Source organism: Natrix helvetica (genome assembly GCF_964273705.1).
Source record: "Natrix helvetica genome assembly, chromosome: Z".
NCBI classification, from domain to species: domain Eukaryota; kingdom Metazoa; phylum Chordata; class Lepidosauria; order Squamata; family Natricidae; genus Natrix; species Natrix helvetica.
In genome coordinates this window covers 101,614,263-101,629,356 of record NC_138554.1, presented here as the reverse complement: position 1 = coordinate 101,629,356, position 15,094 = coordinate 101,614,263, and the positions used below count along the sequence as shown (strand labels likewise).

The 15,094-nt window shown below is 35.0% G+C and overlaps 1 protein-coding gene across 1 annotated transcript in view; it reads left to right on the top strand.

The window, feature by feature from the left end:
• Positions 1–15,094, top strand: part of DNAH11 (dynein axonemal heavy chain 11) — a 190,316-nt gene that overhangs the window by 131,288 nt on the left and 43,934 nt on the right. The window contains exons 62-65 of the mRNA XM_081971445.1: positions 2,014–2,148; positions 8,579–8,752; positions 9,205–9,440; positions 10,701–10,823. Coding sequence (XP_081827571.1) covers positions 2,014–2,148; positions 8,579–8,752; positions 9,205–9,440; positions 10,701–10,823 — 668 coding nt within the window. The remainder of the gene's footprint in view (positions 1–2,013; positions 2,149–8,578; positions 8,753–9,204; positions 9,441–10,700; positions 10,824–15,094) is intronic.

Below are 15,094 nucleotides of genomic sequence, written 5' to 3'. Positions count from 1 at the left end.
AATACCTGAAGGAGGTGGGTAATAACATTTGAAGGAACCTAAAGGAAGATAGGAAGTACTCTGTGTTATTGGTACTAGCCATTACCCTCCTTTACCACACCAAGACATGCAAGAGAGGATCACATCAGAGTGATCAAACCAAACAGTGACAAGTGAGGATTAAAAAAAGGATCAAGCTTGAACAGGCGCAAGATCAGATACAACAAGTGACCGAGAGACAAACCAAAATTGTCTGTGCCAAAGGGCTGTCACCACAAAGCCAAAGCTAGGAGAACCAGAGCTTCATGTAACAAGAGCTGGAACAGAAAGTTCTCGACTTATAATAATAATACATTTAGTGACCATTTGAAGTTACAATGGCATTGAAAAAAGTAATTTATGACCATTTTTCACACATGATTGTTGCAGCATCCCCATGGTCACGTGATTTGCATTTGAAAACTTGACAACTGATTCACATTTATCATAGTTGCGTTGGCCATGCATTGCCCATGGAGCCATGTGATCCCTTTGGCAACCTTCTGGCAAGCAAAGTCAATGGGAAACCAGATTTGCTTAACAATCATGTTACTAATTTAAGAACTGCAGTGATACATTTAACACATATGGTGAAAAAAGTCATAAAATGGGGCAAGCTCACTTAACAAATTTGTCAATGATATACATTTTGGGCTCTACTGTGGTTGCAAGATGAGGACTATCTGTACTAGAAGATGTGGCACTGGGCATGATGTCAAGCAATGCTCCAATCAATCCCAGCACTGCAGTAGTCATATCTAACTGAAATAATAGGCAGTAGAGATCAACTCGGCAATAAAGCTAGCCAAGGGATAGTTAGTGTATCTGGCCTTGGGCTGGGATCACAATAGATAGAATTAAGATAGAATTTAAAATTGGAAGAGAACATTGTGTAGAGATTAAGAATTAAAATCTAAGAATATAAAAGTATTACAAAGTAGAAAATATTATGCTTCAATTACCATTCACTGCATTCAAAATTTGTTCAAATTTCATTAAACAAGATAGGATCACAGTTAATATTCAACATTGTTGTTCTCCAATTAAAAGCTATCAGAGGAGCTGGTGGAATTTTACTATGCAAAGTGGCTCATCATTACAATCAATACCATAAACAAATTTGAACCAGATACTTCATTACCCAGAAGAATTTCAGTCACATTTGTGCATCTGGCTTGCAAGGCCTTATAGCAGTTTCAGTTTTCCCCAGTTGGGATCCTGACATTGGCTAAGCTAATTATGTTAGTTATAAGAGAGCAAAATGCAACGAATACCTGGCCCAGATGGAATGATTTGAAAAAAATAGTTTTCGATAATGTTACATTCTTAGGAAGTAAAAAGTCTATATGTTTTATACGCAGATTCTTTCTCTGTAAAAAATTTAGAGTCTTAAATAAATGGCTTGAAAATCCTTGATAAATTGTTTTTTTAAATCTTGTGAGTGAAAAGTTCAGTGTAATGCAAAGTTTTTGTAAGACAATTTAGTCTTTTAGACGAATCTCTTCAAGGAAATAACCTTAATTTTCCACATATACTGTTGAATGTGCCAAAGCCAAAAGAGAACGACCAATTTTACTTGAGGCCTGCAGTAGGCTATTTTATTGTATTTCTAATCATCAGGTTAATGCTGATGTCTCAGCTATTTATGTTCAAGAAGTTTAAGCCAAGGTATGTAGTTGCTTTGAAGCAATGGAAAAACTGTGAGCTTACATTCCAAATTCCATGAATGATTTTTTTATAATTAATGTTTTGTGTAAACAACCATTTTATAAAATTATCCACAAATATTTTCCCTCATTGGTTGAACTTTATGAATTTCAAGAATGAGATTATGGTGATAGACCAGAAAGTGAGCAAGGAGAAGAAACAAGGAGCCAATTTAAAAAATCAGATATTTGATTGCAGTTGTGACATGCAGTACTGGTGAACCTACAAGTTATCATATATGAAAATATGAAATAAACCACAATTAATCAAATTAATCCAATTTTAAAGGAACTGGATGACAATCTCTGCAAACTCACGTCATCATTCGAAAAAGCAACAGCAGAAAAAGTCAGATGCCAAGAAGAAGTTAGCCAAACCAATAAAACTATAGAGCTAGCCAACAGGCTTGTTAAAGGACTTCAGGCAAGTCAATGTTTCATTCATTCTCTGGTGTATATGTATATGTGCATTGGGATCTACTTGCTTAATCGTGTTTATCTGTTTAGCTTCTAGAGCAGTGGTGTCTTTCGATAAACTGAGGGTGGGCATGGCCAGCATGTAACACATCTAGCCCGCAGGCCACAAGTTTGACACCCCTGTTCTAAAGGAATAGTGGTGTTCCTATTGACGGTTTCTAAGCATTTTGAAATGGGTTAAATATAATGATAACATCCACAGGTTGTCATTTTATGGACTTTATTTGCCTAAGAGATAACATTATTCTCCACACAATATAACATTATTCTCCACCTACAAACAATCTTTAAACTTCTGATGCATCTGCAGGAGAAAACTTTATTCGGTGCTAATCTATTAATCTAATCAGTTTCATTACTTTTTTTTTGAATATTTTTATTTTTACCTAAACACAAACAAACACAACACAAATAATCCTCTTTCTTTACATACTATAGAAAGTGTGTCAATTGGTTACAAAAAGCTTTGGTGCATCTCTTCCACAATCATCACCTATAATTCATATCAAATCATATATTTTAAATCAAATATATTTATGGATATTACTATAATCATACCTCAATTTTCATTTGACTATAATTGTTTAACGTCCTTTTGCATAGAATATTCCAAAGTTTAAGACATAGCCACAAAATGGCATTTCATTAGCTATTTCCAATATCATCCAATAACATTAAATCCTTATGACCTATTCTAAATAAAAATCAATAATATTTAGTAACCAAGTTTCTAGTCCTCCTTTCCAAATCCCTGTTTACAATTTATATCCGATTTCCTTTTATTAAGCCAATACATATATGTACGTTATTATCATTATCAATCATTTATTTGACTATGTCCATTATCATAACAGTTTTTTACCTAATACTCAAAGTTTAACTAGATTTAATTTAATTTTTTATTATTAGCTTTTATATCATAACAAAATTTCTAATCTTCCTTTAATAGTCACCATTTACCATTCAAATCCAATTAATTCTTATCAAACCACTATATATATATATATATATATATATATATATATATATATATATATATATATATATATATATATATATATATATATATATATATATATATATATATATATATATATATATATATATATATATATATATAGTGCCTGCATATATATGTGTGTGTGTGTGTGTGTGTGTGTGTGTGTGTGTGTATGTGCCTGCATGGTCTTCTGTGATGAGCCGAAGGACAGAAAGAGGGAGTAGTGACCTTCCTCCCATATTTAGGCATACCAGGGGTTGTAACACAAATACACACACACACACACACACACACATTATTATCATTGTCAATTATTTATTTAACCATATCCATTTGTGCGGACTTCTCTTCTCAGCTCATTGCTTATTGCATCTCTTATATAATCTCGATACCCTCCATCTGTTTCTTTAATCAGCATATCTTTGGTCATCAACAGTGTTTCTGATAAGATTTCTCTCCTTAAATCCATCAATTCTTCTCTTTTTTCTTCTTCTATATCTTGCCATCTGGGGTACCGTTCCTCGCCATCTAGCTCCCCTTTCCATATTCCACTCTCTCCATTTCCAACCACACTCCATTCACTGTAGATATCAACAAATTTCTTGTCTTTGTGCTTGTTTTTCTCTTCCATTTTTAGGACTCTGCCCTCCACTTTTTTCAATTGAAATTCTCCATCATATTTTGCTCTTATATGCTCTATGTTTTCCAGTTTCTCCTCAAGTCTCTCTGATACTTCTAGTAGTTTTTGAATTCCAAACATTATCTCTTGCAACATTAAAGTTTCTTTTTGATGTTGATATTGTGCCATTCTTTCAACTGGTAAACACTGCCACTCTGGCTTTCAAAGCTTTCTATTAGATTAACCACAAATTCATTTATAATCTCTTGTTTTCACTTTTCTCTATCTGACAATAAGGTTCAAAAGAACACCTGCATAAACACTCCATGCTCTTCTTATCACTCTCTGTAAACAAGCTGCAAGGTCATAAAGCACAAAATCGAAATGATCAAAGAGAGAAGTGAAAGTACAATGTTTCCAAAGCTCAAACTTCCAGCCTTCAAGTGGCAGAGTTGCTTCCTTTCCCCCTAATGTTACAAGCCACTTTGTACTCCTTTTGTATCTTTTTTGTATTCCAGGTTTAAAAGAAGTAAAATTCTTAAATGAGGCAAAATAGAAAAAAAGTAAAAAACTCATATAGAAATAAAAAAAAGAGTTTCAATCCATAGGTTATAAAAATAAAAAAGTAGAAGAAGAAAAACTAATCCATTCACTTTAAAAAGCTTTGCGCAAATTCCATCAATAAATAGCATTTAAAAAGAAAGATAACAAACAGTTCAATTCAATCCAATGTAGCTTAATTTCGCCACTTATTTCTTCTGTTCTCAAATTTAATTTAGTTTTAAGGGTTTTTTTGGACAGTCTCTTTTAAAACAGTAAAATTTCCTCACCAACTGTACACACTATCTCTTTCTGTTTCCTTCCGTTCCGGAGCTGTCCCAATTTCATCCGCTTGTGGCTGCGCTTTTATCGCCGGCTAGAACAACTTCTCTTGGATCAATCAGGGACTTTGCAGGATCCCTGAGATCAGCAAGATGTATTCTTCCCGATCACCATCTCTGCGGGGCGGTTTAGGTCCATACGGACGGTCCAGCGGCAAAAGTATTGACTGCGATCTCGGGACTTCGAGATCGCAGGTCGTGTTATCGCGACGTCAGCTCCTCCTCTCCAGCTTCATTACTTTTAATGCCAGTAATTTGGAAACCTAGCAGTCATCAGCTGTAATTATTTTGGAGTGGCCATTGGTGCTACCATTTGCAAAGTCACCTGCCACCAATGCTGGGAAATGGTGGTGTCCATCTACAGTTTAAAATGTGCAAGATTAAACAATGTTCTTTAGAACCAAGCCTTACCCAATGTTTGACTACTTTTACTCTACAGTCAATAACAGCAATCAACACAGTCTAAAATACAAGACTAAGAGCAAATCAATTCCATGGCCTTAATTATATGTGGAAATTTCCCGTTTCACGTGCACATCTCTCTATAGAACATCAGAAGCATTTTCTATGTCAGAAGATACTTAGTCATATTCACAATAACTGTTTTACTATGCAAACATTTGGGGTTAGATATTCATCACAGTAAGCATATGTGGGTGATTCCCAAATTTTCAATTCATTTATTATTAACTATGTTTGCCTGCTTGCCAAAACAGTTTTTCAATTATCTAGAATACTTGGAAGTTCCAATGTCCATTCTGCTTGCATACATTAAAAAGATAAGAAAAAACATCCAGGATTTGAAAGGAAAATTATATTTCTCAATAGGCATCTCTAAATTAATTGGTAATGGACGCTCTCCTGATGAAACAAAATATATTCACACTGTTCTATGTAATACGTAATGCATATAGGTCAGACTTTGCATCACATTTTTTTTAATGTAGGCTAAATTTAAATTCTTATTCATTCACCAGATCTGTATTTAGACCTGAACACTTTCTGACAGCATAGTCAGTCTCCGGGTAATAAACACTGAGGCTAAACGAGCCTCAGTTCAGAACTATTCACATACAATATACTTAACCTTTGGATTTGCATAAAAGCTATTAATTTTCTACTAAGAACAGAATGGATGTCTAACAAAAATATTGATATGATATTTAGTGTTTTAATTACTTCTGGTGTAGAAAAGCAATGTTATATCAAATAGATTATTGTTTAATACCTAATTTCTAGGCAACAGACACACAGTGTATATTAAGTAAACACAAATCCATTCAAAAATGAAGTTTCTTTTTTGTATATAATATATATTCACAATAACATCATGAAAATTGAAAAGTGGTTTGTGGTTGGGCATGACAATTGCTCCATGTATTTTGCTGGACTCCTGTCAGTGGTTATCATTTATTATATATTGATTAAGAGAAAATGAATAGTAATGCTGCATACAATAATACAATACTGGTGAAGGATGAGTGTGTAATTGATATAGCTTTTGTTTACAATGCTAAGAAAGTTATCTTTACGAAAGCTCTGGGTTTTTTGTACAAAATTAGTTAACAGAAAACATACAGGAAGTTGAAACAAACTTAGCTAGAAAAATCAATGTGGGCTTAAATTAAAAATAAAACATTTTTGATGACCTGTTAATTACAAATCATATGTTCTAGATCTGTGATGGGCACATGAACCGTCGCCCTAGTTCAGCTCTGCCGCACATGCAAGCATGCCTCCTGCCAGCCATCTGATCTTTGGGTCTCTGCCGTGCATACTCACACATGTGCGGGGATGGGGTATGTGCAGGGAGTGGGACACATGCAGGGGGCATGCACATGCATTGCATTTTGGAGGCTTGGGCACGCACGCATGCATTTGCACATGCGCACACGCGCTTTGGGCACTCAGTCGGGAAAATGTTAGCCATCACTGCTCTAGATAATGTATTTAAATGACAAAGCAGTAAAATTTATCATTAGCATGTAGCCTGTGTTTGAAAGGTTCTAGCCAAATAAAAGCTAGTTTCATGCCTTCCATCAGGTCCTGCAGTGTCTTATGGTATCTTACAGGCTACTTTTTTTGAGCCTCAGTTATTTATTTCAGCTGATAAAAACATTTATTACACAATAATGGGATTTGTTTTCATCTGTAGAGTACTGTTCAGTAAGCAAAGAAAAGAGGAAATTAATTGAGAGCACCAACTCCCTTCCTTGGAGATTTTTTTTTTACTTAAACAGGAGATAGTTAACTTCTAATAAGCATCAAGACTGATGATTTTGTCTATATAGAATTGACCTGGAAGTTCAACCATTCAGCCTAATAAATCAGGCAATTTATATTTAACCATTAACTAACTCCCGAGCTGAACAGCTGTTCAAAATTAGAAATGGGTCACCCCAGCCAGGATGATATTACAGGCAATCTATAATGCATTATAATAAAATTATAGTGATTTTTAACTGTCTGGAAATTTATTACACTGCATGTTCCAACTCTTAAACTCTTGTTAGCCAATGTCACTTGTGATTTATGATAGTGGAATAGAACTGTAAAATTACTGAAGATTTTAATAGACAATCATTCCATGTTTAGTAAATCTTCAAATTTCAAAGCTAGTTTGAGAATGAGGTGGGGGGCATTTTATTGTTTATGTATTACCAACCAATGACAACCAGGGGAGAGATGGATAAATCAAAAGTTCCTTGCAAATTAAAGTTTGTTGCTTGATTTGATTCAGTTGATGATTTTAGGAAGGAACTTATATTCTGCAGAGAGTAAGAATGCTTCAAAATTAAATAATATAACATTTCAAAAAGTAATCTATTTGTTTTTTTAACTTTTGCTTATACCTAGTACACAACAGTTCTACTTAGATGCTGAATTTTAGTCATTTCTTCAGAAAGTATTGAATAAATGGTTGCTATATCATTCACATTATTATCAATTTCTGCATTCAAATTCCCAATCATTGATGGTCTTGAAAATATCACTTTTAGCCCGTTTCACAATGCAAAAACAAAATTAAGAAATTGTGATCATGCTTTTCTTTTTTTATTACATTTTTTTCTCCAAGAAGCTTAAAGCATGCCTGTTGTAGAAGTTTAAGGTATGCATGTTGCACTATTCACTGTAAAGTAGGCTGAGAAGAATTGACTAGATTATGATCCTGTTTCTTTCTGATCCATCGTATGGATCACAACTTTTGGGACAGATTATCCCAAAGATTATCTGAGCAAATAGATATAATTCAGATAAACTGTTGTTGTATTTTTTGTTGTTATATGTGATTATTCATAGTAAGACCTTTTCTCCCTGATGTCAACATTTATCACCATTGAAATTGCTGCTTACTGTCCACTATTGTTCAGAAATTAGATTTTCCATCCTTAAAGTACCATAGGTATCTATTACTTATAGAACATAGAATGATAGAACAATTGGCATTCTTCACCCAGAATTTGTCCCAGGAGAAGAAACAACTATCACCTTATTGGAGCCAATAGTCCCCTCATTTGAGGATGCTACAAGATGTTTTCTTAGGGTTGGGGGCTGTCGGTTTTACTACCAGTTCACACACACGTGCACCGTTCAATGTAAATTGTTCTTCATGCATGTGCAAAACAATTTACAGTGAACTGTGTGCATGCAGTCACTAAAATCCAAAATGGTAGCAGCTGAGCAGTGGCAAGGGAACCAGTTAGGGGGCATGGCAGGCCTGGGTCACTGGTGGTTCTGCGACCCATGCCTGAATTCCACTACTGGTTCAGCCGAACCAGGCCGAACCTGCACCTCCGGTTGCGGGGTGGATGAGATACGCACCTCATTTGTATATTTCCACATAGAAGGTGACCCGCTCCTATTGCTTGTCTTTCAGTCTGAAAATATTCGTTGGAGCCACTCAATTAAATCCTTTGAAGAACAAGAAATAACCGCATGCGGTGATGTTTTGTTAACAGCTGCATTTGTTTCTTACGCTGGTCCTTTTACTAAACTTTATCGTCAAGAGCTAGTAGAACATATGTGGCTTCCATTTCTGAAATTGCAAAAAGTAAGTCTTTCCAATTTTTGTACTTCCATATCTTTTTGGCATGTTTTTAATGAAAATATATACAAATAATACATGGATATATTACTGCCAGCTGTTTTATTTCATGTTTTCTTGTGGCTTTAGTAAACATTATGCAACAGATTGTGAAAAATTTGAGAAAGAAACAGCAAGATCTTTAAAGAAAAATAACAGATGGAAGAGCTTGTTATTGAGCAGCAGTTCAATCTGTGCAGAAAGCTCAGGAAAAAAGTTTCAAAACTTGAAATAGATTCCATATTAATAAACTTACTCATAAATTAGGACTGAAACTTCCTATTGCAGATTGCAGAATTCTGTGTTGTATCTAATTTTCACATTAAAATTGTTTACTGAAATCTTTGTATTCTTGCTTCCTTGATTATGGTTTATTGTACAAAGCTTGACATTGTAGAAAAATATTTTTTTTATTCAAGGTTCCTATTCCAACAAGTACAGAGTTAGATCTGGTTGCCATGTTGACTGATGATGCAATGATAGCAACATGGAATAATGAAGGATTACCCAGCGATAAGATGTCAATAGAAAATGCTGCTATTTTAACAAACTGTGAACGCTGGCCACTTCTCATAGATCCTCAGCTGCAAGCAATTAAGTGGATAAAGAATAAGTATGGAATTGATCTTAAAATCATGACTCTAGGAGAGAAGGGGTAAGTGCAGATTGTATAACAGCATGACATATTTCCTGCCCACCCAAAGTCATTTACTACATGTAAAATAAAGTACATGTTGGGTGGGTGTTTCAGAAGAGATTAATCTGAACTTAACAAATATGCCACTATTTTAATTATTTTCCAATGTGCTGGTGTTATACCATTATACTGGATATCTAACTTGAGTATGATTTTGGAATAAGCTTTTTGCTTTGTTTTCTGAGTTGAAAGTAAAATCTGGCCCAGTTCTTATTCCAAGTTGAAGAAAGATGTCAGAGAAATGAATTGGAGGCAGGGTGAAGTTGGAAAGGAGGTCTCTTTTTATTTGGTAGCCAGAAACAACAGTGACAACAGCATATTTCTGGTGTGACTGACAAATTGGGGTTGAGAATAGATGGGCTTTTATACAATTTGGAAGTGGGGGGCTTTTTGATTGAGATATCTATTCTTGTATAAGAATATGTCCTTTAATATTTTAATGGCTGTTGCCAGATTCCTATGGGATTAGCTGGGGGTCATGACTAGCTCTACAGGCAAAAGGGGAAATGCAAATCCTAGGTGTTATGTTTATCTAAGCTAATCTTATGAATAGAGTAGTCTGGCTTTATGACTGGATATAAAATATTCATTCATAAAGCCTTCAGCTTCTGCTTGAGGCTGTTTTCCTTCTGCAGAAAGATTGGGGCTGCTTTCTGCCTTTGTAACAGAGATTATTCTCCTTTAGAGAAAATATTATATTTTGCCTCTTTTAATATTCCTTAGAATATTTTATTCTGCAGGATGGGGGGCTTCCTACATCTGTTTTCAACAACTCAATAAGAATTTTCTAAATTTGCTATAAGGATTTTCTTTAACTTAACTTTGCAGTTGTTGAAAGTGCCCCAAATATGTTTCATATAAAGATGTATGGTCTGATTTCAGCTTGAGGAGCAAAATATACAAAAATTAAGCCAGATAATTTGGCTCCCTAACAAACTTGACAGGTGAGACCATGGTAAATGAAAGCATCATGCAATTAATTTCACTTGCATTGATAATGGATATATAGAGTGGGAAATTTATCTACTATTGAGTAACAAATTGCTCAATTTATTTCATCTTGAATCACTCAAGATATCTGGTGAGAAGGAGATTAGCAATGCTTGAATTTTTGCTACTGCTGTTTTTAGAAGTCCTATGGAGAGAATAAATAATTGTGTTCAATTATGCTTTTCATAGGTTGTTTTGTACAAATCCCTTTTTATTATTTTATTTAAGATTTTTGAAAACTATTGAAAGAACTTTGGCTTGTGGAGATGTTGTCCTGATTGAAAACTTGGATGAGAAAATAGACCCTGTACTTGATCCTTTGCTTGGAAGAAATACCATTAAAAGGGGAAAGTAAGTACTTTTTGAAGAACAGAAAAGTACAGAAGTGGTAACTGTGATTGTCTTTCTTTTGTCAGTAGTGTTTTAAGTACAATGTTTTTTTTTCTCATTACATTTGTTTTTCATTCCAGGTTAAGATGTCATTATAACATATTTATATTAAAGAAAGTACATAGTTAAATGAAAACATTGAAAAATATCTAGGAATAGTCCAGGAAAAGGAGGTAATTGTGCTATGAAAGAAGTGAGAAATTAGGGTGTTATATATAATGCAGACCTGGACATTTTATGGCCCCAGGTCATATTTCTGTCTCTGTCTGACCTGTGTGAGATCAACTGGAAATTAGAAATCAAATATAAATAAGTGTACACCATACATGCAATACAAGTGTATTTTTTTAAGTTGACTGCATTTTTTTCAATTTACATATATGTGCATGTGCCTATGAACCTTCATACTAATGCATTGGACAATAGATATTTACAAGAGATGCTGAGCTAGCTGTCAGCTGTCAAAATGTCAGCTCACATTAAAAATAGAAAGATTGATACAGAACGTAGAATTTTTCAAGATATAAACTTAATGTTTTTATTTACTGAAGTCAGAGGTAAAGTCATGTACTTAGTTTGTGGAGTATAGATTGTCTTGTAAGGATTACAATTTGGATTACCACTATGTGATTAAATATGCATAGAAATGGTACAGAGCAGGCATGGGTATCTGATGCTTGCTAGATGAGCTGCAAAACCAATGAGGACTTTTTACCAAACTTCGCACATCCAGGGATGGAGCAGTCAAAACAAGTTATGTGATATCTCCAAAATTGAACAAAATAAGTCATTTTTTGATGGAAAGTTTATCAAAGAGAGTTTGGAGGACTCTGCAGTGCTAATATGCCTTGAGAAAAAAACAGCATTTGAGACAAAACCATAATGAGAAAGATTAAGGACTGAGAAAATCTGGAACTTCAGCTGCAAAACAAGCAGATCATTTTTACTGTTTCTTCTTGGCTTTGGATGAGAGCTGCAATGTCTGTGACATAGCAGTTACTCATCTTTGTACGTGGGATAATGAAGGACTTTAACATTATGGAGGAATCTTAAATGCCATCAATGAAAGGGATGATAATAGGAAGTGATTTGTTCATAGACATAAATGCATACTTGGACTGAAATGAGACAAACTGGCAGCATTTACTATGGGTGATGGTCCAAATCTGATGAGGAGAAATGTCAAACTTTTGAAGCAGATGTAGAATAAAATGACTGAAATGAACCCTGAACAAAAATTGGTGTTTTTACATTGTATTGTACATCAGGAGATGTTGTATAAGTCAGTGCTAAAAATTAACCATGTTACTGATGTTGTATCTAAAATAGTTAACTTTATTGGGGCAAGAACATATAATTACAGACAGTTTGCTGTACTTCTGGAGGAGCATGAGACTGTTTCAGCCTGGGTAAAATGCTTAAAAGATTACGGGATGTGAGAGTAGAGATTCAAACGCTCTGTAAGAAGGGAATGATATCCCAGAGCTCTTAGATGCAGGCTGGATGGCAGATTTTGGATTTGCTGTTGATGTGACTGCACTAATGAACTAAATACTCCAGATTTTCTTAGCCTTACCAAATATACATTCTTATGAGTAGCCGCTAATCAAAGCAATATGATTTACTGCTTTTTAGAAGTACCAGTTCTTAAACTGGGTTTAAGAACCAGTTAACCTTGCCAAGAAGCAAGAATTCTTCCAGCATCTTTAGATGCTAAAACATGAGTTCTTTGCCCATAAGGCATATTCAGTGTCATTGAGATATCACCCACACCATCATCTAGTACTATTGCTGTTATCAATTTCAAATAAAAATTATAGGGCGCTACTACCATGTTGCATCATCCTAGGATGTGTTTATTAGATGAATTATGCTTTTGGCTAATGTTAAATTAGAGTTTTCTAAATGTATTGACTGCACCTTGATAGCTTAATGGAAACTATTTTGTATACTTTGCCAGACAGTAGTTGGAATAACTTTTAAAGATGTGTATTATGATACTATTTAATTAAGCAATTTATTACTTATTCCAAGAAGCTAAAACTTTCTCCAATATATCTCCCTGAGATCATTAAGACTCATGAGTAGTGATGTAAACTTAGTAAATTTAATAACTGAGCAGGATTTTTATTGTACTCATTCATCTCTGACTCTTCAGTTGGGAAAATAAACCCTTTTCAAAGAAAATAGAAGTAAAAGTTGCAGTTTCCAACAAAATTATATATAATTGTGTGTGTGTGTGTATACTGTATTTTTCGGAGTATAAGACACATCTTTTTCCCTCAAAAAAGAAGCTGAAAATCTGGGTGCATCTTATACACTGAATACAGCATTTTTTGCCTCTCGAAACTCTGCCCCCTTCACCAAAATGGCTGTGCACAGCTTTTAGAAGGCTTTCAGAGAGCTCCTGGGGGCTGGGGAGAGCAGAAATGAGCAAAAAATGGCCTGTTTTTGCACCCCCAGCAGCACTCTATAATCTTCCTAAAGACTATCCAGTAACTATCCCGTTTTTGCAAAAAATGAGCCATTTTTTGCTCATTTTTGCCCACCCACCCCCACCCCTGAGGAGCATTCTACAAGTGTCCTAAGGGCTATTCATGCCCTTTTTTTGAAAAAAAATAGGCCCATTTTTGCAAAAAATGGGCTGTTTTTGAGTGGTTTGCAGAGTGCAAAAACGTTTTTTAAAATTTTCCTCTACAAAATCTTGCTGTGTCTTATATTCCGGTGCATCTTATATTCTGAAAAATATGGTATATACATATATATGTGTGTGTCCATTAAGTTACACATTCAAAGATTGGGTGACATTGAAATTAGCAGATATATTCAGGGGTGGGCTTCAAAAATTTCAGCAATAGGTTCTCTGGCCGGTTGCTGGGCGATCATGGTGGCCATGGCCTAGTCAGCCTCCTGAACCATGGGGGGGGTCGTTTTCACCTTCCCCAGGCTCCAGATGTTTTCCACAAGCTTCTGGGAGGGTAAAAACTGCCTCTCCCAGGTTCCGGCGGCTCTCCGGAGGCCCATTTCTGGCCTTTTGGAACTTCTGGGAGGCCCATTTTCCCCCTCTCTGAGCCTCCATGTGGGCTCTGCACTTATCTCGCACCTAAAACGGCCTGTGTGGAGAATCCTGGGAGGGGTGGGGTGGGAGGGAGGGAAGGGGTGGGGTGGGAGGAACCAGCCAGGAGTAGAATTTGGAGGTTCCCTAAACCAGCCATAATTTTAACTATGGGTTCTCCTGAACCCAGGCAAACCCATAGCAGCCCACTCCTGGATATATTATATTTGCTTTTCTGAAGTAGGATCAATTCTTTAATATTTATGTGATATACTTTCAGTCTGGATGTGATGGACAGATACACTCCTACATTTTATACAGGTACAGAAAATGATAAATTGTCATACCAAAAAGGTATTGAATTGTTAGAAATAGTTGTTAGAAATGAGAATTTGTATGAAAAGCTCAAACATAAACAAAGTAAATATAGTTATATTTACAGTGCAATCCAAGCCCATGAAGTACAAAAAATATAATTTATTGTCATTTCTTGCAAAGCTTAAGTGTAGATAAGATAATAATTATTTACCACAGTCCTAGTTGACAATAAGTGATTAATGTTTCAAATAGAAATAATATCTGTATGTGTGTGGATTGTCTTCTGCAAGCTGGCACAAAAAGACTATATTTCATCCATCTGAAGCAGGTATCATAATAAACACAAACATCTCTTAAGTGATGTTTTGCTGCAAGAGACGAGGCTTATTCTGTCTGCGGAACAAAACAGTCTTCATTTGTTCTATACTGAAGCTCTTTCCATCTGTTCTTTTCAATCTAGTCTATGACTAGTTGTTGAATTTACCCTAAATTCTGAGGCTACAGAGAGTGAAAACAGGCAAACCATATTTACAGCATTTTAAGCAGGTTGTACTTTTTGTTTATTTCAGTAATTTTGTTAGTATTTCTTCTACTCTCACTCACACTCTCCAATCCCCTTGTAATAAAGAAAGATGCTTATGATAGATTTGATGCAGATCAACAGTTTGAAGTTCATTAATAATTGGAATGTTGCACAGTATGAAGTAATGAATACTAATTACTTCTTTCATGTCTGACAGCACCCTATGGACCAATACATCAGCTCAGACTTTAATTTGGTTCTAGTAATGGTTTTATCAATAGTACATTAATCCTATGTTTGAAAAGATATACAGATGAACCTGACCTACTACAGCTA